The 26041-nt window shown below is 37.0% G+C and overlaps 2 protein-coding genes across 10 annotated transcripts in view; both read right to left on the reverse strand.

Annotated features, from left to right (window-relative positions):
- LOC121324863 (actin filament-associated protein 1-like) overlaps positions 1–9902 on the reverse strand; it is a 99962-nt gene extending 90060 nt beyond the window's left edge. Inside the window, exon 1 of one of the 2 annotated variants that reach the window (XM_041267084.1) lies at positions 9697–9902. In XM_041267084.1, coding sequence (XP_041123018.1) covers positions 9697–9715 — 19 coding nt within the window. In that variant the 5' untranslated portion in view covers positions 9716–9902. Of the gene's footprint in view, positions 1–8953; positions 9050–9696 lie in introns of those variants that run through there. The other variant, XM_041267079.1, reaches the window with a different exon arrangement.
- Positions 9903–16080: 6178 nt separating this feature from the next.
- Positions 16081–26041, reverse strand: part of ablim2 (actin binding LIM protein family, member 2) — a 69922-nt gene continuing 59961 nt past the window's right edge. For all 8 annotated transcript variants that reach the window (XM_041267105.1, XM_041267135.1, XM_041267126.1 and 5 more), the window contains 7 exons: positions 23333–23385; positions 23052–23163; positions 22107–22165; positions 20339–20393; positions 20013–20020; positions 19811–19891; positions 16081–16720 (listed from right to left, as the gene is read on the reverse strand). In XM_041267105.1, coding sequence (XP_041123039.1) covers positions 16607–16720; positions 19811–19891; positions 20013–20020; positions 20339–20393; positions 22107–22165; positions 23052–23163; positions 23333–23385 — 482 coding nt within the window. In that variant the 3' untranslated portion in view covers positions 16081–16606. The remainder of the gene's footprint in view (positions 16721–19810; positions 19892–20012; positions 20021–20338; positions 20394–22106; positions 22166–23051; positions 23164–23332; positions 23386–26041) is intronic.

A 26041-nucleotide genomic window follows, 5' to 3' on the forward strand; every position in this document is an offset into this window, starting at 1 on the left:
GAGGAATATTGTCTTTTGTGTGTAATGCTTTGATGGAACTGGTGGCAACTTATTGGTCAGGTTACATTTGTCTTCCAATGTTAAGGCCAAACATCGTAGCACCTGGTCATGGCACCAAGTAAACCATCCTTGGCTAAGACCCACCTTACATCCTGTCAAAATGTGCCTTAATGTTGCAGGTAATGAACACAAAGGACAAGAGGGATTCTCAGCCACCCAGAGGTTCAGGTTCTGTGGTGATGGTAGAACATCATATGCTGATCTGATTAGGAAACTGATCCTGCTCTGTTCCATTGTCCATAGGTCTTGCCAGCCTACCTTGCGTTGTTCCACACTCTCCCATCTCATCCATTCTACCTGCTTGGCCTGGGAAACAGCCTTTACACACCTGATCCTCTCCTCCTACTTTTGCACCTAATTGACTACCAGCTTCCTCCATTGAGTCGCGGTTGCCTTGTGCCATGTAGGAGGAGCTGAACTGAGACCAAAACCTCCTTTTCCATGCTGAATTTTCCCCATAATATCTCTGATTTGAAGGGCAGCCTTAGCACCTTCCACAGCTTTCTTTGCCATCCATTTTCTTCCAGTTTTCAACACAGGTGCTGCCTCCCTTACGCATTTGTCAAGTGAATCTACTAATGTCATTTCCAGTCTGAATTTGGCACACTTAAACTCCTCGGTTAGAGCAGACATTGGTAGCTGCAGTATTCCTTTACCATAAAGTCCCACTCTGCTGAGGCAGCGTGGAACTCCCAACCATTTCCTGACGTATGAACAGATTAAAGCTTCCAGCTTCTCAACTGTTGTCAAGGAAACCTCATACACAGTCAGTGGCAACAGCAGTCTTGGCAGTAGACCAAACTGAAAGCACCAGAGTTTCAGTTTGCCTGGTAAAGCGCTGCTGTCTATGAGCAATAATGCTGAAGAAAATCTTGCCTTCTACGTTTAAAGGGGAAATAGGACAAAACTGACTGATGCATGTAGAATCCTTTTCTTTTGGTATAAAGACTCCACTTGCTTGGCGCCATGCTCTTGGTACAACCTGTTTTTCCCATGCCACTTTCATTAATTTCCACAGATTTCATAGAACTCCAGAAACACTCTTGTATACTCTGTATGGAACTCCATTAAGCCCTGAAGATGATGATGCCCTTGCTTTTTTCACAGCTTGTTCTACTTCTTTCCACTTAGGTGCACAGTCCTCCATTTGGTATTCAGGTGGATTTATAGGTGGAATATCTGAAGGAATTGATATAGGCTCCTGACTTTTTTAATCTGTATGTTTCCTCCAAATATCTCTCCAGCTCAAACTTAGATGATTTTAGTGTGCCATTTTTCTCACTGTGAATATCCTCTTTACAAATTTGAATGGATTAGTTCTCGCACGCTCTTTCTTTTTGTAGCATTTCCATAGGCGCTCAGCTCTGAGCAATGTTGCAATCGTATCTTTTATGACCCTTTGTAAAAGATCGAGTCCCTCCTGACTTTGTTCTAATTTTTTTCCATTGCTTCCTCAACTGCTTAAGGAATAGTTTGTACTTTTTCCTTCCTTTTTTCAATTCCAAACCTCTCGCTTCCATATGCGTAGATGATGTCCCCAAATTTATCCAGCTTCTTTTCAACTGTTCCATTTAACCTTTCCAAAGTAAAACAGAGATCCGTGTTTACTGTGTCCCACGTAGTTTTCTCACAAACTCTTGGCCATTTAACTCCAGATTGTGCCCATTGAGGTTCTTTTCTCTCTTACGCTGGTTCGTCTGACCTGGTTCGCAAGGATAATTAGGTTCATCACTAGTTGTATCTATGCAAGTCCTCCTCACATCTATGACAGAGATGCTGATATCCTACAAACTATGGTTTACTTCCTGTCACTGGATTTCATTCGACTGACTTGACTGACTTCGTAAGAAGTACTGATCAATGCAAGGCCCTTGTCCCTTCTCCCTCAAGCATTTCGTTCTCTTGATGAATCTTCAAACCCCTGACCGTTGTCGCCTTGCTCCAGCCGCAGACACAAACCTGGAGTTCCATGTCTTTGCTAACTGCAGATCTTGAACTAGTCTTTTGTGAAGTACTCTATATTCTCAAATCCATTTCCGTTCCTAAGTCGTTAACTGTGTTATCCAATGTTGATATACAGACTCTAGGGGTATTATATATATATATATATATATATATATATATATATATATATATATATATATATATAATTGGCGGGCGAGTCAACATTTCGGTAATATTTCTAACAAATAAATCTGTGAAAAAAGGTTGTTTTTTGTTTGTTTGTTTTTTTTACACTCGGCAACTCAACATTTACCTAACAGATAAATCTGTAAAGATAAATGATTCAGCAATTAAATCTATAAAAATAAATCTGGCTTTTCACAAATTAAATATTTTTGCCAGCTTAATCTGAAGCTAAATGATCCCCCGCCCATAGAAGCATTTGATTTGGCATTGTATGCTGCAGAGCTGCCCCTACACTCCGAGAGCAAATCTCTTGCTTCCCCGCCTCCTCGGCACATTACAATGCCAAAAAAATGTACACATTTCAAATCTTTTAAGAATGTGTTTGTTAACATTTCTATATACAGCTAAATAAAAAAAAAATTGGTTAAATCTAGGAAAAAATACACAATTTACTTTAAATCTGTGAAAAACACTTAAAATATTAGTGCATTTATTTTACATTTGGAGCTTCATACATGTAAACTGTCCTTTCAGCACCGAGAATAAGCAATGATGAATGATTTACTGATTCCAGTTGCAAACGATTTAATGAACTGTGATGGGTGCTCAGGGCCCGATGATTGTGATGGGTGAGTGACAAATTTGGCTGAAGGCCACGACCGTGGGTGCTCGAGGGCTACCTGTGTGAGGCCGGCTGGAAAAACATGAACAGTTACATGCATCCCAGTGCTGCAGATAGGAAGTGGTTATGATCACCTCCCCCCAAAAAGACACGGCCGCCAAACCATCAATGGAAAATAATAATAAATGATTAATGCACCCCACAGTGGCACACTGCCACTAATGCGCTGAGGGAAACAGCCCAGCCTCTCCAGCCTGACCACCATGCACCCCGCAGTCCATGGCCGAGGGTAACCCTAAGCGGTCGACTCCCATTTCAGGCTCTAAGCGGTCGACTCCCGTTTTGGCTTCCAATTCGGCTCTGTTCACTGCAGTTTCAAACATTATTTCTCTGGTTCTACAAGTCCTAGAGTAATCATCAACAGCTCAATTGAAAAGTAATAAAGCGGACTAATTAACTGTCATTATAGGAGGATACGGACAACATGCAACAGTCCCTTGACACAGGGGTTGTACATTCAGACTGGAAAATTGCAAACGTAATGCCGATCCACAAAAAGGGAAACAAAACCGAACCAGGTAATTACAGACCAATAAGCCTGACTTCTATTATATGCAAACTTATGGAGACGATAGTAAGATCCAGAATGGAAAATTACCTACATGGAAACAATATCCTGGGAAGCAGTCAACGTGGCTTTAGGAAAAGGACAGCGTGTCTAACTAACCTGTTTGATGTTTTTGAGGATGCAACATCGATAATGCATAATTGCAAAGCATACGACATGGTTTATTTAGATTTCCAGAACGCTTTTGACAAAGTCCCGCATAAAAGATTAATTCTCAAACTGAACGCAGTAGGGAATCAAGGAAACGCATGTACATGGATTAGGCAGTGGTTAATATGTAGAAAACAGAAAGTACTGATTAGAAGAGAAACCTCAGAATGGAGTGAGGTAGCCAGTGGAGTACCACAGGGAGCAGTATTATGTATTCTGCTATTCCTAATCTACATTAATGGTTTAGATTCTGGTATAGTAAGCAAACTTGTTAAATTTGCAGATGACACAAAAATAGGAGGAGTGGCAAACACTGGTGCAGCAGAAAAGGTCATTCAAAATGATCTAGACAGAATTCAGAAATGGGCAGACACATGTCAAATGACATTTAATAGAGAAAAGTGCAAGTTACTGCACACAGGAAATAAAAATGTGCATTATAAATATCATATGGGAGATATTGAAATTGGAGAAGGAACCTATGAAAAAGACCTAGGAGTTTTTGTTGACTCAGAAATGTCTTCATTTAGACAATGTGGGGAAGCTATAAAAAAAGGCCAGCAAGATGCTCAGAAATATTGTGAAAGGTGTTGAATTTAAATTAAGGGATGTACAATTCATTAGTAAGACCTCATCTTGAATATTATGTTCAGGTCTGGTCACCTCGCTACAAAAAGGATATTGCTGCTCTAGAAAGAGTGCAAAGAAGAGCAACCAAAATTATTCTGGGTTTAAAAGGCATGTCATATGCAGACAGGTTATATTCATTGAAACTATTCAGTCTTAAACAAAGAACAATATACGGTGATCTGATTCAAAATTCTAAAAGGTATTGACAATATTTACCCAAGGGACTTTTTCAACCTGAAAAAAGAAATAAGGACCAGGGGTCACAAATGGAGATTAGACAAAAGGGCACTCAAAACAGAAAACAGGAGGCACTTTTTCACACAGAGAATTGTGAGGGTCTGGAATCAACTCCCCAGTAATGTTGTTGAAGCTGACACCCTGGGATCCTTCAAGAAGCTGCTATATGAGATTCTGGGATCAATAAGCTACTAATAACCAAATGAGCAAGATATGCCGAACGGCCTCCTCTCGTTTGTAAACTTTCTTATGTTCTTATATAATTAGTCATAGTCGCGCCCCCCATTGACCCTCCACGCCCCCACACTTTGAGCACTACGATTTTTCAAAAAGACAGGCCTACTATTATTATTTTTATTTTTTTTTTACTTTTTCACACAGGCCGATTTTTTTTTTTTTATAACTACATGTATGTGTGTCGCTTGGACAGATGGAATAACAATGACGTGTTGCAAAAGGTAAACGTGGAAACGCTGCATCTTCTTCCCTAACTTGGGAAGATAATTATTTTGAGAAAGTGAGAAAATAATTCAGTTTTAGCCCCCTTGCTCACTGGTTTGCAATCTTGGGTCATCCCCTAAATATTTTTTGTTTGTATCATTTGAGCGGGATCCTTGTCAAGGGATTCACTGATATACAAAGTCACATCACCGTTTCAGATCTAAATGAGATTTTACACACAAATACAGTGAAACCTCAATGACCCAGTCACCAAAGAGACTGGACAGTGGTGGCTGCAGATTCAATGTGTGTTGGACTGAAAACTGAACAATTCTGCCCTAATATTTCTCTGAATTGTGCAGCCTTGCTGGCCAGATGCCTGCCCTGATATGTTCCTAGGATACACCCCCTTCACTAGTCTGCCTTTAATTTCAAACTGTCTGGTTCACCACACACCAATTGGAACAGGAGACAGATGTTCATGAGTGATGTCATCGTAATATAGGCCTAAACCACTGACACTTTTCACATTTCAGCAGCAGCTGCCTTGCTCTTTCATTCCACAGGATTAAATGTTAGGACAGCCACATGTACAGTAGTGGAACCACAAATTGGAAACACTATACTATATAGTGTATATATAGTACTATATATGTAGCACAAACCTTTGCTATATGGGTCATTGATGGCGAACTGACTTTGCTGAAAATTTCCATCCCCAGCTTTCCTGAATTATTTGTGTCAGTAATCAATGAGACACATCTGTGCTATACTTGCAGTCAATAGTGGGCAAACACCCGGTTCCTAAATCCTGTAAAAACAAATTACCTAAAACCAATGACTTTCTATAAAGCTTCAGAAAAACTTGCTTTTAGCTGTATTATTTTGACAAAAGCAGTATAAATGTTACTGAACCTCTGGATCTTGAAATTTCATACTTTTTTCCCCACAGTGAGGTGCTTCTCAGTTTTCATAGATTTCAGCTGGAAGGGAAGTCATTTCTGAGTTTCAGCTAAACCTGTTTCCTTGATCTTTGCAAATAGCAGTACCTGACATTAACTATTAAAATACTAAATACAGCAGAGCGAGAACATCAAGGTAATGGCTAATTGTAGGGTGTAACCGTGTTTCAAATGCCAATTAGGAAAGCATCAGCATGCTGTCTGTAACAAAGACAGTGCTGTAAGCTGTGCTTAATGCAAAATCACTACTGTAGGTGGGGCATTAGTTGAACCTACCCCAAAAATGGGTTTCTGCAAGGCTTGTGTAACATTCAATGTGGTCCAAGTCCTGACAGTCACCGCTGCTTAAACCCATTTTGGGGGTGTAAAAAAAAAAAAAGAAGAGTTATTGTGAATTTGGTTCAAACCACATTCTTAACATGGCACATTGTCTGTATAGCACCTACCACAGCCCCCATTAATTGGATTGTTCTATTTCAGTGCACCCCCTACACCAGTGGTTCCCAACAACACTGGTGTGCCACGAGAGCTGTCCAAGTGTGCCGTGAAATTTTGTGCAAAGGTAATGAAAATCAATGTAAAACAAACATTGTTTCATCTTAAACAATATTCAATCCAACCAAAATTACAACTCATAAAACTTGTGAAAATGAATCATCAAATATTTTAACAGCGAGGTATCGGTCTTTCAGTTCTAAAACGTGAACATTCTAAACGCAGGTGGCCAAAGGGCAAAATTGACATGATGTGAGCTTAGTTTTTACTAGTCACCATAAAAACCAAGCAACGGCATACGCGCACTTTTTTGTTGTATCCACATTTGTTTGCCGGATCTATTTTATATCTCCTGATCTAAGAAAAAATGGATAAGTTTGTTGTCCAAAGAGGCGATTCCTCCACTTATTCAATCATTGATGAAACATCTGAACCCCCCCCCCCAAAAAAAAAAAACAAGAATTTTTCAGAGACAGTATAATGAGAGCTATCTGGCCTCTGGATTTTCATGGACAGGAGATGCCACTTGCCCCTTACCTGAATGTCTCATCTGCAGAGAGAAGTTGGCAAATGCTGCGATGGTACCAAGTAAGTTAAAATGCCATTTGCAGACAAAACATCCATCTCTTGCAAACAAAGATAATCAGTACTTCAAGTGTTGTAAAGAACAAAACACGAAGCAGACCCAACGTCTGATTGAGCGTGTGCCGGCATCGGATAAAGCTCAAGAGGCTTGTTACCTGGTGGCTGAGCTTGTAGCAAAATCAAAGAAGCCCCATACCATTGCCAAAACCTTAATCATGCCTGCATGTAAAAAAATCATAGGAGTGATGTTAGGAGCTGATGCTGTAAAAGAGATCGAAAAAATTCCACTCTCTAATACAGTTCAACAGCGAATTGACGACATGTCAGCTGATATCGAGGAAGTGCTACAAGAGAAGTTAGCGACTAGTGGGAAGTTTGATTTGCAGATTGACGAGTCCACTGATAAAAGCGGACACTGCCAGCTGCTGGCCAACGTTCAGTATGTTGATGGGGACTCCATTCAGGAGAATTTTTTATTTTGTAAGGAGCTACCGAGTCACGTGACTGGTGAGGAAATATTTCGGGTAACCGATACTTATTTGAAAGAAAACAAACTTACTTGGGCCACGTGTTGTAGCATTTGCACTGACGGAGCTGCCTCCATGACCGGGAAAGTCAAAGGATTTGTCAGTAAGGTGAAAGCGCAAAATCCTGACATTCATATCAACCACTGTATCCTCCACCTTGAAGCTCTTGTAGCCAAAACACTGCCTCCAGAGTTAGCTGTAGTATTACAGCAAGCTATGAAAATCATGAATGACATAAAATCACGGCCATTGAAATCACGTTTGTTCACTATTTTGGGTGCAGAGATGGGGGCCGAGCATCAGAGTTTACTGTTACACACACGATAGTTATCGAGGGGGAAGGTTCTCTCCTGTGTTCATGAGCTCTGGAGAGAACTGACAGTTTTCAACAATGCATGAACTGCCTTATAAAGAGTTACTATCTGATAATTACTGGTGGACTAAGCTTGCATATCTCGCAGACATTTTCAGCCATCTGAATGAGCTGAATACTAAAATGCAGGGGAAGAATGAGACGATCCTGACCATCACAGATAAACTTCAAGGTTTCAGGTCAAAACTGGGCTTCTGGCAAGAGACAGTGGCAGGGGGTTCACTTGAGATGTTTCCACTAACATTGTCAGCTGCAGATGCAGCTGTCAAGGCGCACAGCCTCATATTCAATCATCTCAAAACGCTACAAGAGAAGTTCGAATGTTACTCCCCTCCCCTCCATCCGTTTAGTTCACTTTCTTCCGATTCATCACAAAAGCTGACATTAAAAGAAAAAGAGGAATATGCAGAGCTACGGATGGATAGCACAATGAAGCTGAAGTTTGGAGAGGTGTCTTTGAACGTGTTTTGGCTGACTGCAGTACATGAATATCCGACAATTTCTGACCATGCTATTGCTGTACTTTTGCCATTTCCGACAACATACCTCTGCGAGCAAGCATTTTCAACACTGGCATACGTAAAAAACAACAGGAGAGAACTTTTGTCAGTGTTGCAAGATTTGCGGGTGGCCCTCTCATCAATTCCTCCCCGGATCAAAAGGCTCTGCGCACACCGGCAGGCCCAGGTTTCCCACTAACCTGGTAAGTTGCTGTTTAATCTACTTCGCGTTTTGCTCTGGACCATTGCATTTCAATGATTTATCCGGTTCAATTATTTAACTCAAATTATACTTTTTAAAAATGTTGTTACAAATATAAAATTCCTAACGTGAAAAGTTAAAAATTAAGCAGATTTTGAAAATGTGTCTGTGCTCATTGTTGAAGATGGTGTATTCTGTGGTGGATTTGAAACATGAATGCATTTGATCCTTGTTTAGCTTGTTTTATGAACTATGTTGCAAACCTCTCTAGTAAGACTGTAACCATAGTAAATGTGATGTTTATGAGCAATCGATTTAGCTGAAAAAAGTCGGTGTGCTGTGGATTTGTTTGTCTCATTGAAGTGTGCCGTGTTACTAAAAAGGTTGGGAACCACTGCCTTACACACTCACTCATGGGGGCAGGTGATGTCATCCTTCAGCTGCAGAAGACTCTGCTGTGTGCTATACATACAAAATCACGCAGTATCAGAATATCATGAGCTTCCTCTGATCATCAGGATCCCCTGTTATTGTCAACGTGCTCCTCCTCCTTTGTGTCGCTTCTCCCTGGGAATACACCTCCATATACTGACTGTGTTGGTACCTAGCATAGTACAGTATTACTGTTCCACAAAATAGTGCCCAATTACTAGACATTCATATATGGGTTTCCAGTATGATGGTGCTTTTGAATCGTCAACAATGCACAATATCTGTTTAACAATCGTGCCCTCGTGCCTCCAATTCCATCTGATTTGTACTGTTTTATAGTAAAAGAATAGTTAAATGTGTAAAATAAAACATTTAAAAAAATTAAAAAAACGACCATACCCTATACTCATATTGCCGATTGTTGTGGTTATTATTATTATTATTATTATTATTATTATTATTATTATTATTATTATTATTATTATTATTATATTTTAGTTTGTTTATTTGTATGCAAAGGCAAGACAATGAAAAACAGGCCAACTGTTCACTACCATCATTAAGAAAGTAAATAAAACAAATCAAACGTTTTTAAAAAACTTGCCATGCATTTCAGCTTTTCATTATGGTACCTGAATGGGGTACACGATTATATCTAGTTTCATTTATCATTGAGTAACGCTGAACATAAAACAAACTTAAACAAAGCGTAATAAGTGTACCTTTACTGTGGCTTTCCATTCTGAGTTTCGTTTTTTTTTTTTTTTTTTTTTTTTCCAGGTGTCTTTATTCCTTACTTTCGACAGAAGCGAGTAGAATAGAAAAGGCAGCAAACCGACTGACACACACCTCAAGCAGCTCGCCCGCCCGCTCGTGCTTTACTCTCTTTCTCAGTCCCAGCTTGAAACGCAAGCTGTCAAAAAAAAAACACACACACACGAGAGACAAAAAAACAAAAAACAAACAAAAAAACACAGCTTGACTGGCAGCTACAACAGCCAACCACAGACTCACTGTTTCTTTGGAACGCCAATGCTAGAATTGGGAAGGCGGAAAAAAGGAAAACAAAAGTGAACCCCCATGCTTAACATTTTTCAGGACCAGTCACAGGGCACCCGAAGAATTTACAACTAAATAGGCGAAATGTAGGAGGGTCGTTAAGTTCATTAGAAATTTGTTCGCATATATTGTTAATGTGCAGCGTTGTGATTGTGATTCTCATTTCCATGTCTGTATTTGTGTGAGAGCTACTAATGTGATGATGTTAACAAATGTACGAAAACATCAGGTGTTGTTTTCTAACAGCTGTGCTAACTCACTAATTCCCTTGTAACATGTTTCAATAGTATAGAATACTGTTTTCAAAATGCATTGTTTTTACCTAAACTTTATTTCATGAACACTGCGGTAATTATTTATAAGATGCTGAAGTCCAGCAGTGTCTGAAATGTCTACAGAGTAAATCTATGTATTTCAATTGAGTGTCTGCTATTTCTATGACATAGCGTACATGTATTAACATTATTGAGGTATACAAAGCATCTCCCATCTTCCATGATGTATCTGGTCTACAGCTTCCCCATACAACCCCTGTGTTTGAATCTAAATCATTCTTCTGGCTTCAAGGTGGAGATCCTGTCAAGATTGAGATGCATTGATGGTACCTATCAACACCACTTAACCTGTTCAGGTTGTCCATCCAGGCGGCTTTTATAAAAATAGTTTTTGTGTCCGAGTGAAATTTTGTTATGGTTTCTTTGCTGTAATAATAAATAGACAAAATACTGAATTAAACATTTATTGTAAGATGAACATTAGCATGTTGTTACAAACCAGAAAAGCAAAAAGAAAAAAAAAAAGCTTAGTTACAGCAGGATTTGAACTTTCACCTGAACACTACTTTGCTACAAATACACACAATCATTACTATAAATTAAATTATGTTAAGAGTCTGGCAGTTTAAATACATTTTATATTTTCATAGCAAAATGTAATGTCACCAATAAAGAAATGTATGCAAGACATTTGTTTTCTGTGAAAAAAGGCATGGTGTCTTATTGAATGTTTGTATTAGGCTCAACAAAGACAGTACATGTCTGCTGCTATAATGTACAAATGGAAAGATTAAAATATATTTGTGTCAGAAAAACCCTCTGGGTCAGTTGCAAGGAACCTGCAGTTAATACGGAACTGTGTATTAAGTTGCACACCAGCTACTAATGTACTATCTCAGGATCATTCCCAGCTGCATACTAACTTAATACCAATTGCAATAAAAAAAGCAGAACAGAATTGGGGACTAGCTGATCCCCGGCTTTAGTACGGTACTGTTTTGGTGTGCTTCCAAACAGGAACTGGAGGGCCGGAGCTCAAAATCTGAGCTACTGGTACAAATTATATTTTAAAAGTGTGGTTTTTGGGGGCTCCCAAGTGGCGCATCCAGTAAAGGCACTCAGCCTGGAGTGCTGAATGTGCACTATAGTCTGGACATCGCCAGTTCAAGTCCAGGCTATTCCTTTGCCGACCGAGGTCAAGAGCTCCCAGGGGGCAGTGCACAATTGGTTGAGCATCAAGCACTGCCCGGGGGGGGAGTGAGGGCCAGGTCAGCCAGGGTGTCCTCAGCTCACCACACACCAGCAACCCCTGCAGTCTGGAGACCTGCAGGCTCACCTGTAAGCTGCCCAGGGCTGAGTGGCTGCATGGTGAACCTGCACTGTGTAAAGAAGCAGGCACCTGACAGCACACGCCTCGCAGGACAGAGTGTGTTCATCTTCACCCCTCCTAAGTCAGCACAGGGGTGGTAGCAGTGAACTGAGCCTAAAAATAATTGGACATTACATTACTAAATCAGGGAGAAAACTATAAAAATAATTGGCAACCACTAAATGAAAAAAAAAAGTGTGGTTTTCATAAAGGTTTTTTTCTTTTTTTTTTTTTTTACAAAACCTAAACCTCTTAATTATTTTATTTATTTTGATTTATTCATGCTTAAGTTTTTAACTTGTAGGGTATATTTACACGCTACAAATACACAGGCTGAATTGCCCCTTGCACTTGCAACCGATAAACTTTTAGGTGTTGTATGTAGTCTAAACATTCAATACATTTACAAATATATTACTCATATATTAAATATTGCAATTCCTTTCCATGTGGGTAACACATAATTACTGTATGGCTTTAAATTTATTGTCAATTATTTCATGATAATCTCAATTATATCATGATAATGCCAGCAAGGATATCCCTTATATAAAAAAAAAAAAAAAAAAAAAAAAAAAAAAAAATGCACCTAAATATGTCTCTCATATGTAAAATATAGGTACATGGTATGGATTTGTGATTATAAATTTTTCAGTTACAAAAGTTGTCAATACATTTTGGGGTTTTTCACATTTGCTCCACTAAGGTACGGTACTGTAAATCACTAGTCTATAAAGGGTTAGACTAACTTAGTACTAAATATCCTCTAGAGGGCAGCAGCAGTTACTTTGGGTTTGTTGCAATTGAGATCATTTTTAGTATGCAGCTGGGGAATATCATGTGCTGCCAAATTTGTTGCAATTGGTATTAACTTGCTTACTAGTTTAGTACGTAGCTCCGTACAAACCATGGGATTAGTGCGGGGTTAGTAAGCTGCTTTCAGTTCGTTGCAATTAACCCTCAGATTTCAATCTTGTTAATATCGACTTCCATGTTACGCATTTGATTTTATTGTCTTGCAGGTTTAGGTCAATGAAGTAGTTGCACAAATTCTACTGCTATCTGTTAAAGACTAAAACTCACTCAAAAATTCTGGGTTTTCAGACAATAAAAACAAACATTGTTTTGTTTCCAGTTTTTCTACAACTAAACTCATAGTTGTCTTTTTGAGCTTTCCACATGTCCTAGTGTTGAACTTATAAAAGAAAAAGTAAATAAACTATTATTTCATTTCCCATAAGCTTCCTTGACCTGAATGACATTTTGATAGCATCATAAGAATAACATTGGCTGTTTTTTTGCATGTCTCCAGATTCTCTTAAATTTCTGTTTGGGTTCAATCATGACTTGGGTCAGTTGTGGGATGTGTTGTGCCAGTTTACAACACAACTCAACACCACTGTGATAACACACACACACCACACACACACAGAGACACGCACACACACACTGCCAGTAGTGTTTTCCAAGAAAACATGGAAGTCATATTTGAAAACCAAATGATGAGAATCACGCTACAACTCCTCTTTTTAAAAACCTTTTTTAAATATTTGAATTACAAATGACTCACTGGATATAACTACATGTTTGGATAACCAAGCACTTTCTTACATTATTACAGTAACTGTACTGACTGAGCATGCATTTTAATTAAACAAGAACCTTGGCTAGACTGAGTTCATATTTTAAGTTTTTTGGTGAAGACTGTGTAGGGTCAGACATCCTGGTTTCTTGGAATATTATCAATAGACAAAAAATGGCTTTACTGTAGTTTTGTTTTGTGTACTTTCAACAAAGCAAATGTCTTATACCTTACAAAAGGTCTGCACGAATTACTACTTTTGTTATTACAGATTAGAAATATTTTATCTTCTCCTTACATACAAATCTATTTGCAATAAATCCTAGTAACACAGTCAACAATATCCCAAAGCACTGTAATATGCAACATAACTAACACAATCAGAAACTGCATTTCAGGAAACAATACATGGTTTGAAGTCTTTTAAACTCTAAAATGATCTCTCAATTTTGCGACTTTTTGCCAGAAAACCCCTGAATCATGCTGACAATCAGTATTGGACAATAAACTTTTGCTATAGCTGGTATTACCTTCTTGAACTTGGTTACTTGCATGTTTTTTCTCTGCTCTCATAAAGTTGTATTTTTACAATTACTCTTTGGGGTATTATACAAAAATATATATATATATATTTAAATAAATGTACTTTATTTTTTGTTAGAATATAAGGTTTTTGTTGCCACATCTCTCTTGCTTTTTTGCAATGAGCTATTATAATAATGAGTTCGCAATTTACACATTTTCTATCAGCAAGAGTAACCCTTAAAGCACTAAAATGTGTATAAACCTTTTTACCATTGCGTCAAACATTTCAACATATTTCAACACAGACGTCACTGAAGACAGACAGATACATAGTTGACATTTGAAAGGCTTCCTATATTGTACATTGTTACTCTATAAGAACCTCAACATCTGTGAGTTCATGGCATCTCCAGGCTAAAACAAAACCACACACCTGGTTTGGTGAAGTAAAACACAAAATTGTTTGCTTCAGACCGGTTTTACCTATACAGGTACCATAGTTACTGTTAAATTGTTAGATATTTATGAATACTTTAGTAGATCTGGTTATGATATGATAACAAAATATGATATGGCCATTAAAAATGGGATCAATAAAAATAAAGACACAGTTGTCAACTGTCTCAAAATTGGTGTGAAAATCTACTGGGTGATTGTCATCAGTTTTAACAACAGCATTTTTTTTTCTAAAAGTCCAGCAGTATTCCTCAAAAACAAAATCATTTTTTCCATTAGTTTCTCCACTACAGTATCATTTAAAACTGAAAACTGCAGTCATAAAATAGGCCCCTCTGTGCTATGTACCAGGGTTATTAAAATGATCATCTTTAGCACTGCATGTATTTAACACTGCATGTAAGCACAAATGAGAGTCCCTAGTGATATAAACAGTGGCAGTGTTTAGACCAGCCACCCAATCTGTCCAATTATTTTTTTCACTTATTCATTGAAATACATTTTACTGCAGCTTTAAGTGTCACTTCCTGCCTGTGTTCAGGAATATGATGCTTAGGGATATGGAAGTTGGATCATGATCCCTGTAATAAAATCTAGTCTGTACATTTAAGAAGGTGGAAATAATATTGCAAGATTTCATCATAGCGAGATACAGGCAACCCTACGGGAGTGACACTTTCAGCAGCAAGATAACACGTATGGTGCTTTCTGCTGTGTATTAATCGGTCAATAAAATAATTAAATAGGTATTGGAATTGCTGGGATAAAAACATAAAGCTATTCTGTAAACCTCAGAAATCACCACAGCAAGAATCCATTGGTGACATTTTGTGAGGTCTTCTAGTATCTACAGTTTACGATGAAAACTTTAAATGAAAAGACGTTTAAATACTGTCTTGATGAAAACGAACATTACGCAGTGTTTACTTTATATAGTTATTGCTGTAAGTTGCTGGGAGACGTGACAACCAAATTGATTACCATCCACCCCCATTTATAAATGTGGGCATGTGGCTCTCTGTAGCGCCAGGGGTACCGTAAGGCATTTCTATGGTCAATTGGAATTATGGGGTAAATATCATCCTCTATATAATACACCATAGTTATTATTCAAACCTCTCTACATTACAATTTATATTTAAATGAAACTAAATAAAACAAATTATTATCCTCTATTAAATAAAAAGAGCACTTGAAGCATTCTAGATTTGTTTTGAAAAACATAAAATGCTTTCTATGTTTTCATTCTTTAATACTATACCGAGCATCAAAAGAATCTTATCACTATTATAACATATTTATTTTCGAAAAAAAAAAAAAAGGTATATAAATGATGGACATTGACAAAATGCTTTCGGTTTCTTTCTAATCACTCGATCATTCATCCTGGATCAGGACAAGCTTGAGTGACTATGACTGAAGCTCACGCACTTAATAACTTAATTAGTGACACAGTTGATTGGACAACAGATATGGAGTGATTTCAGCTGTTAAATTGCAAGCCTGAATAAAAGCAATAAAGAAAATCACAAAAAAACAAAAAAACAATGTTCCACGTCTGTCAAGAGAGCAGCGCCTTCATGCAATCGGCATGCTGGAGGCTGGATTAGGGCAGCGTACTGTGGCTCGTCGTCTTGGGTGCTCACAGCCAGCAATTTCAAACCTGGCGAGACGGTATAACCAGACACACTCTGTCAATGACAGGCCACCAACTGGGAGACCAAGGGTCACAACACCTGCCCACGATCGACAGATCATTTTGCAGCATCTTTTGCAGCATCAATTGTTAATCAGCACAATAAAATCTCACTGCACCCGCTCTAAAACAGTTTGTCATTTTTCGATTACATCTAGTGATTTTTATCCAAATATAAGTGATAAGTTTCTTTTGACGCTGATGCTCAAATATAAGTGATGTATTTCTTTTGATACGCAGTATATTTAGCCTTAGCTTATATTAACCTTAGTCACCTGTTCTGTAACATTATGCAAATTATAGTTTATCGTGGCAGTCTAGGTATTGCAAAGTGTTATCAGTGTACAGACCTTAACTATCACACTGTTAAGAAAGCTTGTTTTTTTAAATCAATGAATTAATGAAATAATAAATGCACAATTGAATTCCATTATTTGCCCTGCAGTGGGCCGGCTGTGACTAAGACCAGGACACACACCCAGGTAAAACACATAGCCGGCCATGCAAAATAAGTTGCTCTCTCTATTACTGCTGGCTTCCACTGGATCATCTTTATTCAAAGAGTGATGACACTGCAAGCGATCCTGTGGCGTTTTTTTTTTTTTTTTTTTTTTTTTTTTTTTTTCCAGATAGGATTTTTGCTAAGCAAGGCATTCTATATGTCATATGTTTAAAAAAGGCGTGCTTTCTTCTTAAGGTCATTTTTTTTCCACAGAGCCAAGCGATCAAACTCTTCAATCGTCATTCTAAAAACACGGCCAAATTCCTCAGGGGACAAGTGCCTCTGCAGAAAGAAAAAAGAAAATTTGTAAATTAATAGGCATCCATTACAGTCTATACTTGTATTTACAGTCTATAGTCGTATTTAGAAACCCTTCCCTTGCTCTAGTACATAATGCTTTATGAATAACCCACACACTTCTGTACAACTGTACACACCTGCAAGTAAATGTATAGTTACAGGCAGTCTCTATGTTCTTTTTACCAATAAGACAATGCCCCCCTCCCCTGGATTATCAAAGCATTGCATGCTTTGCCATCTGCTTGATCTAATTTACACTCTGAATCACACACCCTTTTCTTCAATGTACTATATTAATCAAAGATTTTTGACTCTCCAATCATTTTGTAATACAGTACTGAGTTGATTAGTAATGACCTTATATTTTCACAAGGACAGAAAATTGCTACACTTTTTAATCAAGATAAAATGTTAATTCCTTATGACTTTACATTTGAAGGTACATTACATTTACATCTTTTAAGGATTTTTTTAAATGACCCCTTACAAACACACATTTGTGGAGTTAAAACCTGGCTTACACTACTCTGGAGACACTACAGGATTTGTTTAACATGGCTATTGCTTTACAGAACACAGGGTGAACAAATCTGGTGACATCTGCCTCTGTCAAATCAATAGTCTGTTCAGGCTTAAATGGTGTAAGACATGTTTTTCTCTTCTAAACATCATTCTTACTTCTAGAATACTTGACTACCGTATCTACGAATTGATTTCTTTGTTATACAATAAATCTGACATTATCCAAACAGTAGCTAGGCTAACAAAAACAAAAAAAATAGCATTATTTACATTTTTTTTTTTTAAACAAAATCAAAATGATTATTTTCCGTCTCTACTGCAGAGACATTAGATATTGAGCTGATACATCATTTTATTTAACCACTACATCGTCTGAAATGTAAATTAATTATCTATTTATCTTAGAAATCCAGGTTTCTAGTGTGTTACATTGTTTTAATTTTGTTGTGAAATGGCCTCTAAGTGTACGTAATCCAGGTATAGATTTAGTACTTGGCAATCCTTATTTGTAGAATATAATAAAATCACTGTGCTACCAATGCGTTTGGAGTGGATTATTTTGGAAAACAAAAAAAGTCATATCTTTTTTTTTTTTTCTTTTGAAAAAACGACCCTATGTTGCAGACTACAGCAAATTTTATTTGAGTAAGAGGGCATGTTTCTTTCAAAAATGTGTCTGAAATATTTTTCTTTCAAAAAGAACATGTTCAAGCCTGCGTAAAATATAAAAGCAAAGCATTACAATGGATTGAAAACAGTAATTTTTAAATTGCTCTGAATTAGAGGATATGCTCTAGAAAGGTACAGTATGGAAAGCAATTGCTTTTCTGCAGAATCAGAAGAAATACATTACAATAAAAACACACCAGTGAGTGGTAGATTCTTGTTTGGTGGGGGGTGAGGTGGGGGGGTGTTCCACTCCAGTATAATGTAATATTTCGGGTATGTTTCCAATGAAGGATAATATCTCAATTATATTTTAATTTTAGCTGTTTTAATGCAAAGAAAATGTACTGATATTGCAGACAAAGTATGTATATCAAACAAACCAATACATAAATAAGCTAGTAACAATTCAATACAGTGTGTAATAAAATACAACAAATCTGAAAATCCTGGTATACTGATATTCTTTAGTTAATGTATGCTATGTGTTATTCTATTCTATTCTATTGCATTACCATAATCAAAAGTGTGACTGGAATTCAAAATGTGCCCCGATCAATTGAGATTTTAGTATCTGTTTACAATGTTGTTTTGATTCCCATTGCAGCTGTACATGAGCTCACTGCTCATTCTTTTCTTGTCTGTGCTGGTAACGGCTCTTATGGGCATTGGCAGTCTGGGCCTGCACCTGGTAATGTAGATCAACTCCAGCTGAGGCATATGCATAGATTATTGATATCAGAAAACACAATGATCTCTTCTGTTTCTACACAAGAAATACAATTCACCAGAAAAAAAAAAAACGTTTTATAACAATTGCTCTTTTACAAAACCTGTTCTAATTCTGTCTATCTAGAAGGACTTTTATCTAGAAGGACTTAATATCAACTATATATTTTATATATATATATATATATATATATATATATATATATATATATATACACACACACATACACACACACACACACACACACACACACACACACACACACACACACACTAGAAGATATAGTACAAAATCAAATCTTCACAACATGTGTGTTTAAAACAACGCAGAGAGAGTATGTTGGTATGTACATGATAATGCAGTGTTTTATTATATGTACATCCATTATAAAGCTTGTAAAAGACTTTTTAAACCAGTGCGCCCGTACTAACTTGCTGGCACAAGGCTGCAACTACAGTTAGCTTAGCCACAAGCCACAGACAAAAAGGATAAAACAACTACCTATAAACCAATTTTTTACAACCAAATTAGGTTCCTGATTCAACCAGAAAGCTGCCAACCTCACTTATGGTACCGATAGCATCAGCCTGATACAGGATGGTAAATCAGTCTGGTTTTGTCACAGCTGCCAACACAGTTTGTAAATTAATATCGGGAAAACAAAAAAAAGGGCGCTTACTCATCAGTATAGCTGTTGCCAGTACAATACAGTATGTCACTATGTGGGCCAAATAGGCAAGTTCCTTAAAACTCCTAATACTTTGCAGCAGAAGGAGGTTTTATGTGACGTTTTTAGGTTCTAGAAAGCTTTGCTAGGAACAGACTGACAGGCCGCACGCATCCCCAGATGTCGTTCTGCTATCAGGGTTTTATCACAATTGGACAAGTGGTTCTTCAGATACAATGAGGTGTTTTCAATTGATCGGAACAGTGAGGCATCTAAATAGCGCCATGTTTAAACTTGAATTTCAGTTTCTTTTACAGACAATACTCCAAAGAGACTCACATATACATTGTCATGTTGGTTTTCCCAAATCTTTTAAAGATTTGAACATATATGTATTATCCCTGTATGGAATAAAGAGTGCTGCAGTAATAGACTATAAATAACCATAAAGTTATCTAAAATTATATCTATAAGTAAACCTTCTTACCTCCAATCTGGTCCTGTCCACATCCTTTGGCAATTTAAACCGAACTCTATTTGTGACCGCTAGCACGTCATAGGGGTACACCTAAAACAAAAGCAGACAGAATGACTTAGTACTGTAGTAGCTGTGAATTTATATAAAAATTGTGTTTGTGATAAAAAAAAAATTAAAATTGTATACACAGTTTAGGGATTCCATTTCTTACCTTGTACTCTAAAACAAAAAAATAAAAGAAAAATGAATTAATGGGATTCAAATATAATAGGATTATATTATAAGATAATATGATTATATCAGGATGGTAAACGATTTTAGCTTTTATTTTCAACGCTAACTTAGCATGCACTGAATACCTACACAGCAAAGTGAATCTCTAGTCATATTCTATGATAACCGATGATTTATTCAGCATGTGGTGATCTATACTGTAGGGTCTATCAATGGTCTACACACTTTTTGCATTAATAATATTATAGTGCTGTGAAAACATGTTCAGAATGTAACAGCATAAACACGGCATATATATCCCACCTCTCATTCCCCAGCTTCCGTCCCTGTCTGGATCATATTGGGCAAGATCAGTGGACTGAAATAGGAGAAGCACACTGTATTACCACTTCTACAACAGGGAACATATACCAGCACCACTAAGAACATCATCCACTATCATATTGCTAAAATGCATGTACATCTTAGGAAAAGTAAGCTGGAACCACCCACCCCCAACAATTACAACAATCATAAAACAACAAATTACTCTTATTAAATTAGACTGAAGTGTAATTCTGTAATTAATTTCTGAGAATTACTGCCACCTGGTGCGCACAGTAAAAATGCTGTTTCCTAGCAGCAAACAGGAGACCCATTTATACAAAGCTCCCTCACTAATTAAGTGTTGTCTGCCACTGTTTATTTTACGAGAGATGGAAACTGCAAGCACCACATGATATTACAGAGAGCACAGGAAAAGCTACAGATGGTAAAAATCAGACAAATTTGAACGGGGTCCATTTTTTTATTAGAGCCTTGCTGTAGGCTATGAACTTTAATCTTGTGTACTATCAAATGCACAAATGAGAACAGCAGAGACTTAATGACAGACTTCATGGGCAAGAGGTCTTAGCATTTTATGGCAGAATTATAAATTCTCATTACTAAATGCACAACCTTCTTTCTTAACATGCACTCACAATGTTTTGTTTCTGAGTATAAAACTGAACTGAGTGTTACTGTGGTAACATCTTTTGTCACTTAAAAGGTATTAACCCGTTTTAAAGGTAATTAAATCAGCTTGTTAAACACATCCTAGCTCTCACTACAAAATCCTGATTTATAGTTACTATACGCAATTACAATTAACAAAAGAAACATGCAATCTACAAGAATCAGTATTTCCTGTAATAACCCTTTATTTAACCCATTATTTGTAATAATAAACGTTTACCACAATAAATTTGCATAGTAATTGTGCAATTTAGCCATACGTTTCCATGGTTTTTCTATGCATGTACCATAGTTTACCATAATATGCCATGTTTTTTTTTTATTTTTATTTTTTATTATGCATTACCATACCCCTCTGGGTTTACAAAGCTTTACCATGCTTTCACTGTGCTTTCATACACTTTGCTAAAAGTATTTTTGTGATAGGGAAGAGCGTACATGTAAGGGCAAACAGATAAGGCAACCTTTGGGGTTACAGTACAGCAATGTGTGAATACAATCACAATTCTGGTAAATACACTAAGCAGACACCTAGTAATTACAATGTAATGAAATACTACATTTGAAGCAACTTACTCTAAGTAGCTGAAGGCACTTCTGCCCAAACTGGTATGGGTATAAAAGATAATATTTTCCAATTATCAGCCATATCAACCAATTGCTCACTGTGTTTTAATCTACTGATATTATACTTTATTTAGACATTTAGTGGGCGTGAATTATTTTAGTCAGCAGAGGGCACTAGTCAATAAAGGTGGCTACTGTTTAACCACAGTAGAACAGATGAAGTCCATACAAAATATTAAGTGCCGTAACACTTTACTTATTTTTTTTGCTGCTACTTAACAGTACTGCAAAATATTATCCTAGCCTTACATTGTCAGATTTGATTGGTCTTGCAAGGCCATGCATATCTAAACAATATATGCAGGTCCATCACATTTCAATGGAGCAAAACTGTAACACTGTATGTGCTGCAGTGGCTATAAAGACTTTCCTCTAGATACACAGCACGTATTTTTCACATGTTACAGGCTGTACAAGGATAGCTCTACAATGACAAAAGATATCATACCTTATGTATCCCATTTCTACCATAACTAGGAAGAGATGCTGATTTAGAGTAGGGAAATTCTGTAACAGAGAAAATTAAATGTTAAAAAAAAAAAAAAAAGACTATGTCCAGTAAAAGTTTTTTTTTTTTTAATGACACTCTTGTCTCGGACATATACAGCTAATCTTGCTGAGTGTTTTTATGCTACCCTTTAGTTCATTGGCCATTAATGCAAAAGAGAAGGCTTGATATTAAAACATTGATATGGATTCACTTGCAGCCAGCATAATTTGGTGTTGATAGTCCTCGTTTTGCTGTATGAGAGCAATACGTCTTAGTATATTTTCACTGTAAAGTAACTGCTAATAAAGGGTGTCTATGTAGTCCATTTTAGTTTACTGGAGCATGAATAATTAAGTAGCAGAACTGTGGAATTTACTGTCAGTGTGGCTTACACCACTACTTCTACACATAGGCTTATACCCACTGTTTCTGTTGCGTGGCAGTGAGACTGCCAATGTCTCAAAGCTAGTGATACAGTACATAACTTACAAAACACTCAACACTGTGGCTAGTGCATTAGTGTAATAAGTTAAAGACACTAGCCGAAAAGTTTGTCAACTTGATTTAGTGCATAGGAACCCATTGCAGTGTTTTGTGTGAACTTCCAGATACACACAAGATTAATGAGACACATCACACCTTTTATTCAGGTAACTTACTATGAAGTCTAACTAGGAAACTTAGCAAGGCTCAGGCTTTCTGTGCAATGGTAGATGGGAGTCTTAAATTACGTTTGCTGCTGTTTTTATTTCACAAACAGCGACACTCACCTTGCAGTAAAAATCAAATAAATACAGGTCACTTTACTTTTCTGGCAGCAATTTCCCTTTGAGTTGACTACAGGGGTTTAACTGTATCTGAAATGGTCCAATTTTATTAAAGACCTAAATGAGGCATACTCACTTGCATGTGATGGATCAATAGGCAGGCTCTGAGTAGATGTCCTAGGATCTATATCATCTGTACCAGACCGAGCATCCATCTCACTCTTCAAAGTCAGCCAGCTTGTCGTCATCTAAGTGTACATTTCAAACATCAGCACACAAAAAAGGAAGAAAACAAGAAGCCATTTTTTTTTGTGGCTTCTCTTGAGACAAAGTTTAAAAAATAAAAGGGAGAGTTAGACAGCTGCCCATCCCTGGATTTAATAGTAAAAACTTTCAAAGAGTTTAAAGCATGCCTACCTTTCTGTTGTCATGTTCCATATCCTCTCCCTCGTGCCAGTATGTCCTTGTCACTATAAAATATAAACTTGATTATGAAAGCATTATTCCGTACTGAATCCATTTCATTCCTGATTTCAAAAACCCACCTAACTTTTTATTTTTAAGATGTGAAATTTTGCCTCAGAAAGTGGAAATTAAGACACAGGTTTTATAAAGGAGGTATGACGTCACCTTCTTGTCCAGAAAAAAAGAATATAAAACACTTTGAAAAACAAAGATCACAATGAAAAAAATTATATATACAGCTCTGGAAAAAATTAAGAGACCACTGCAAAATAATCAGTTTCTCTGGTTTTACTATTTATAGGTATGTGTTTGGGTAAAATGAACATTTTTGTTTTATTCTATAAACTACTGACAACATTTCTCCCAAATTCCAAATAAAAATATTGTCATTTAGAGCATTTATTTGCAGAAAATGACAACTGGTCAAAATAACAAAAAAGGTGCAGTGTTGTCAGACCTCGAATAATGCAAAGAAAATAAGTTCATATTCATTTTTAAACAACGCAATACTAATGTTTTAACTTAGGAAGAGTTCAGAAATCAATATTTGGTGGAATAACCCTGATTTTCAAGCACAGCTTTCATGTGTCTTGGCATGCTCTCCACCAGTCTTTCACATTGATGTTGGGTGACTTTATGCCACTCCTAGCGCAAAAATTCAAGCAGCTCGGCTTTGTTTGATGGCTTGTGACCATCCATCTTCCTCTTGATCACATTCCAGAGGTTTTCAATGGGGTTCAGGTCTGGAGATTGGGCTGGCCATGACAGGGTCTTGATCTGGTGGTCCTCCATCCACACCTTGATTGACCTGGCTGTGTGGCATGGAGCATTGTCCTGCTGGAAAAACCTATCCTCAGAGTTGGGGAACATTGTCAGAGCAGAAGGAAGGAAGTTTTCTTCCAGGACAACCTTGTACTTGGCTTGATTCATGCGTCCTTCACAAAGACAAATCTGCCCGATTCCAGCCTTGCTGAAGCAAGATCAAGAGGAAGATGAATGGTCACAAGCCATCAAACAAAGCCGAGCTGCTTGAATTTTTGCGCCAGGAGTGGCATAAAGTCACCCAACATCAATGTGAAAGACTGGTGGAGAACATGCCAAGACGCATGAAAGCTGTGCTTGAAAATCAGGGTTATTCCACCAAATATTGATTTCTGAACTCTTCCTAAGTTAAAACATTAGTATTGTGTTGTTTAAAAATGAATATAAACTTATTTTCTTTGCATTATTCGAGGTCTGACAACACTGCATCTTTTTTGTTATTTTGACCAGTTGTCATTTTCTGCAAATAAATGCTCTAAATGACAATATGTTTATTTGGAATTTGGGAGAAATGTTGTCAGTAGTTTATAGAATAAAACAAAAATGTTCATTTTACCCAAACACATACCTATAAATAGTAAAACCAGAGAAACTGATAATTTTGCAGTGGTCTCTTAATTTTTTCCAGACCTGTGTGTGTGTGTGTGTGTGTGTGTGTGTGTGTGTGTGTGTGTGTGTGTGTGTGTATGTGTGTATATATATATATATATATATATATATATATATATATATATATATATATATGTGTATGTATGTATGTATATACATATAACGTGGTGTTCGATAGTCCCTGATAACCTGGGAAATAGGGAAAAAATCCTAACAGATTGTCTCAGCCAGGTTCTCTTTAAAACTATTGCCCATGCTTTCTTGCCCTTTAAAATGAATCACTGTTTTATTTTTAAATCTGTTGACCTTTTATTTATCACATTTTGTTTTTAATGGTTCAACCAGGGAAAAGCAACAAACAGCATTTTAATATAGTGAAAGGAATTGTTTTTCCCTCAACAGCATCTCCAAAATATATGCTGACATTCAATCAACTCAGGGAATGTAAATCATTGGACACAGCATTTGTGTGAAGCAGGTGTTTATCCTGAAAAAAAGCTCTTTAAAACAGAAGTATAATACCAATTGTGCAGTATTTATTAATTAAAAACATCCTCTACAGACCTGCTTTTTAAGCAATCCATTTCTGGGGCTTTGGGACGTACTATATGCACAACTTCACATACTTGGGGGCTTTTTTAAAGGTCTACACACAGTGGTGCATCTGAATACCTCTGCCCTTTAACACCATATTGATCCTGCTGGCATTTCAGCCCAGATGCGATTCATAACCTCTTATATTTTCACTATCATGACCAAAATGAAAAAGTCTGCAACAGAGTTCTAGTGTGGTGGGTTTAAGATCAACTGCTGTCCAGATCATTAAAAATTATACCATTATCTATGTACTGCAAAGTACTGTATGATTCAGAACTATATTGCCCCAAATGGTGTACATTTACTAAGCTTTTGCACCAGCATAAAATTTGTACCATTAAAAAATGATAGTAAAATTGTCTTGAAATGAATATTCTATGAATTTGACTCACTTATTGTAGAAATGTGTGATCTAATTGCAATAGTAGACATTCCTTCTCTCTGCCTCTCTACAACATTTTTGACAATGTAGTCAATTAATCTAGAAGCATTGTTGGCAGTAATGGATTTGACCCACTTTGAAACTTGGGTAAGATGTTATAATAAATGTCACTACATATGAACAAGTGTATGATTTACTTTTCAATTCAAATTAGTTACAAGAATTCATACTTAACCTTAACACTAATATTA

This window comes from Polyodon spathula, chromosome 1 (genome assembly GCF_017654505.1).
Source record: "Polyodon spathula isolate WHYD16114869_AA chromosome 1, ASM1765450v1, whole genome shotgun sequence".
In the NCBI taxonomy this organism is placed as follows: Eukaryota; Metazoa; Chordata; class Actinopteri; order Acipenseriformes; family Polyodontidae; genus Polyodon; species Polyodon spathula.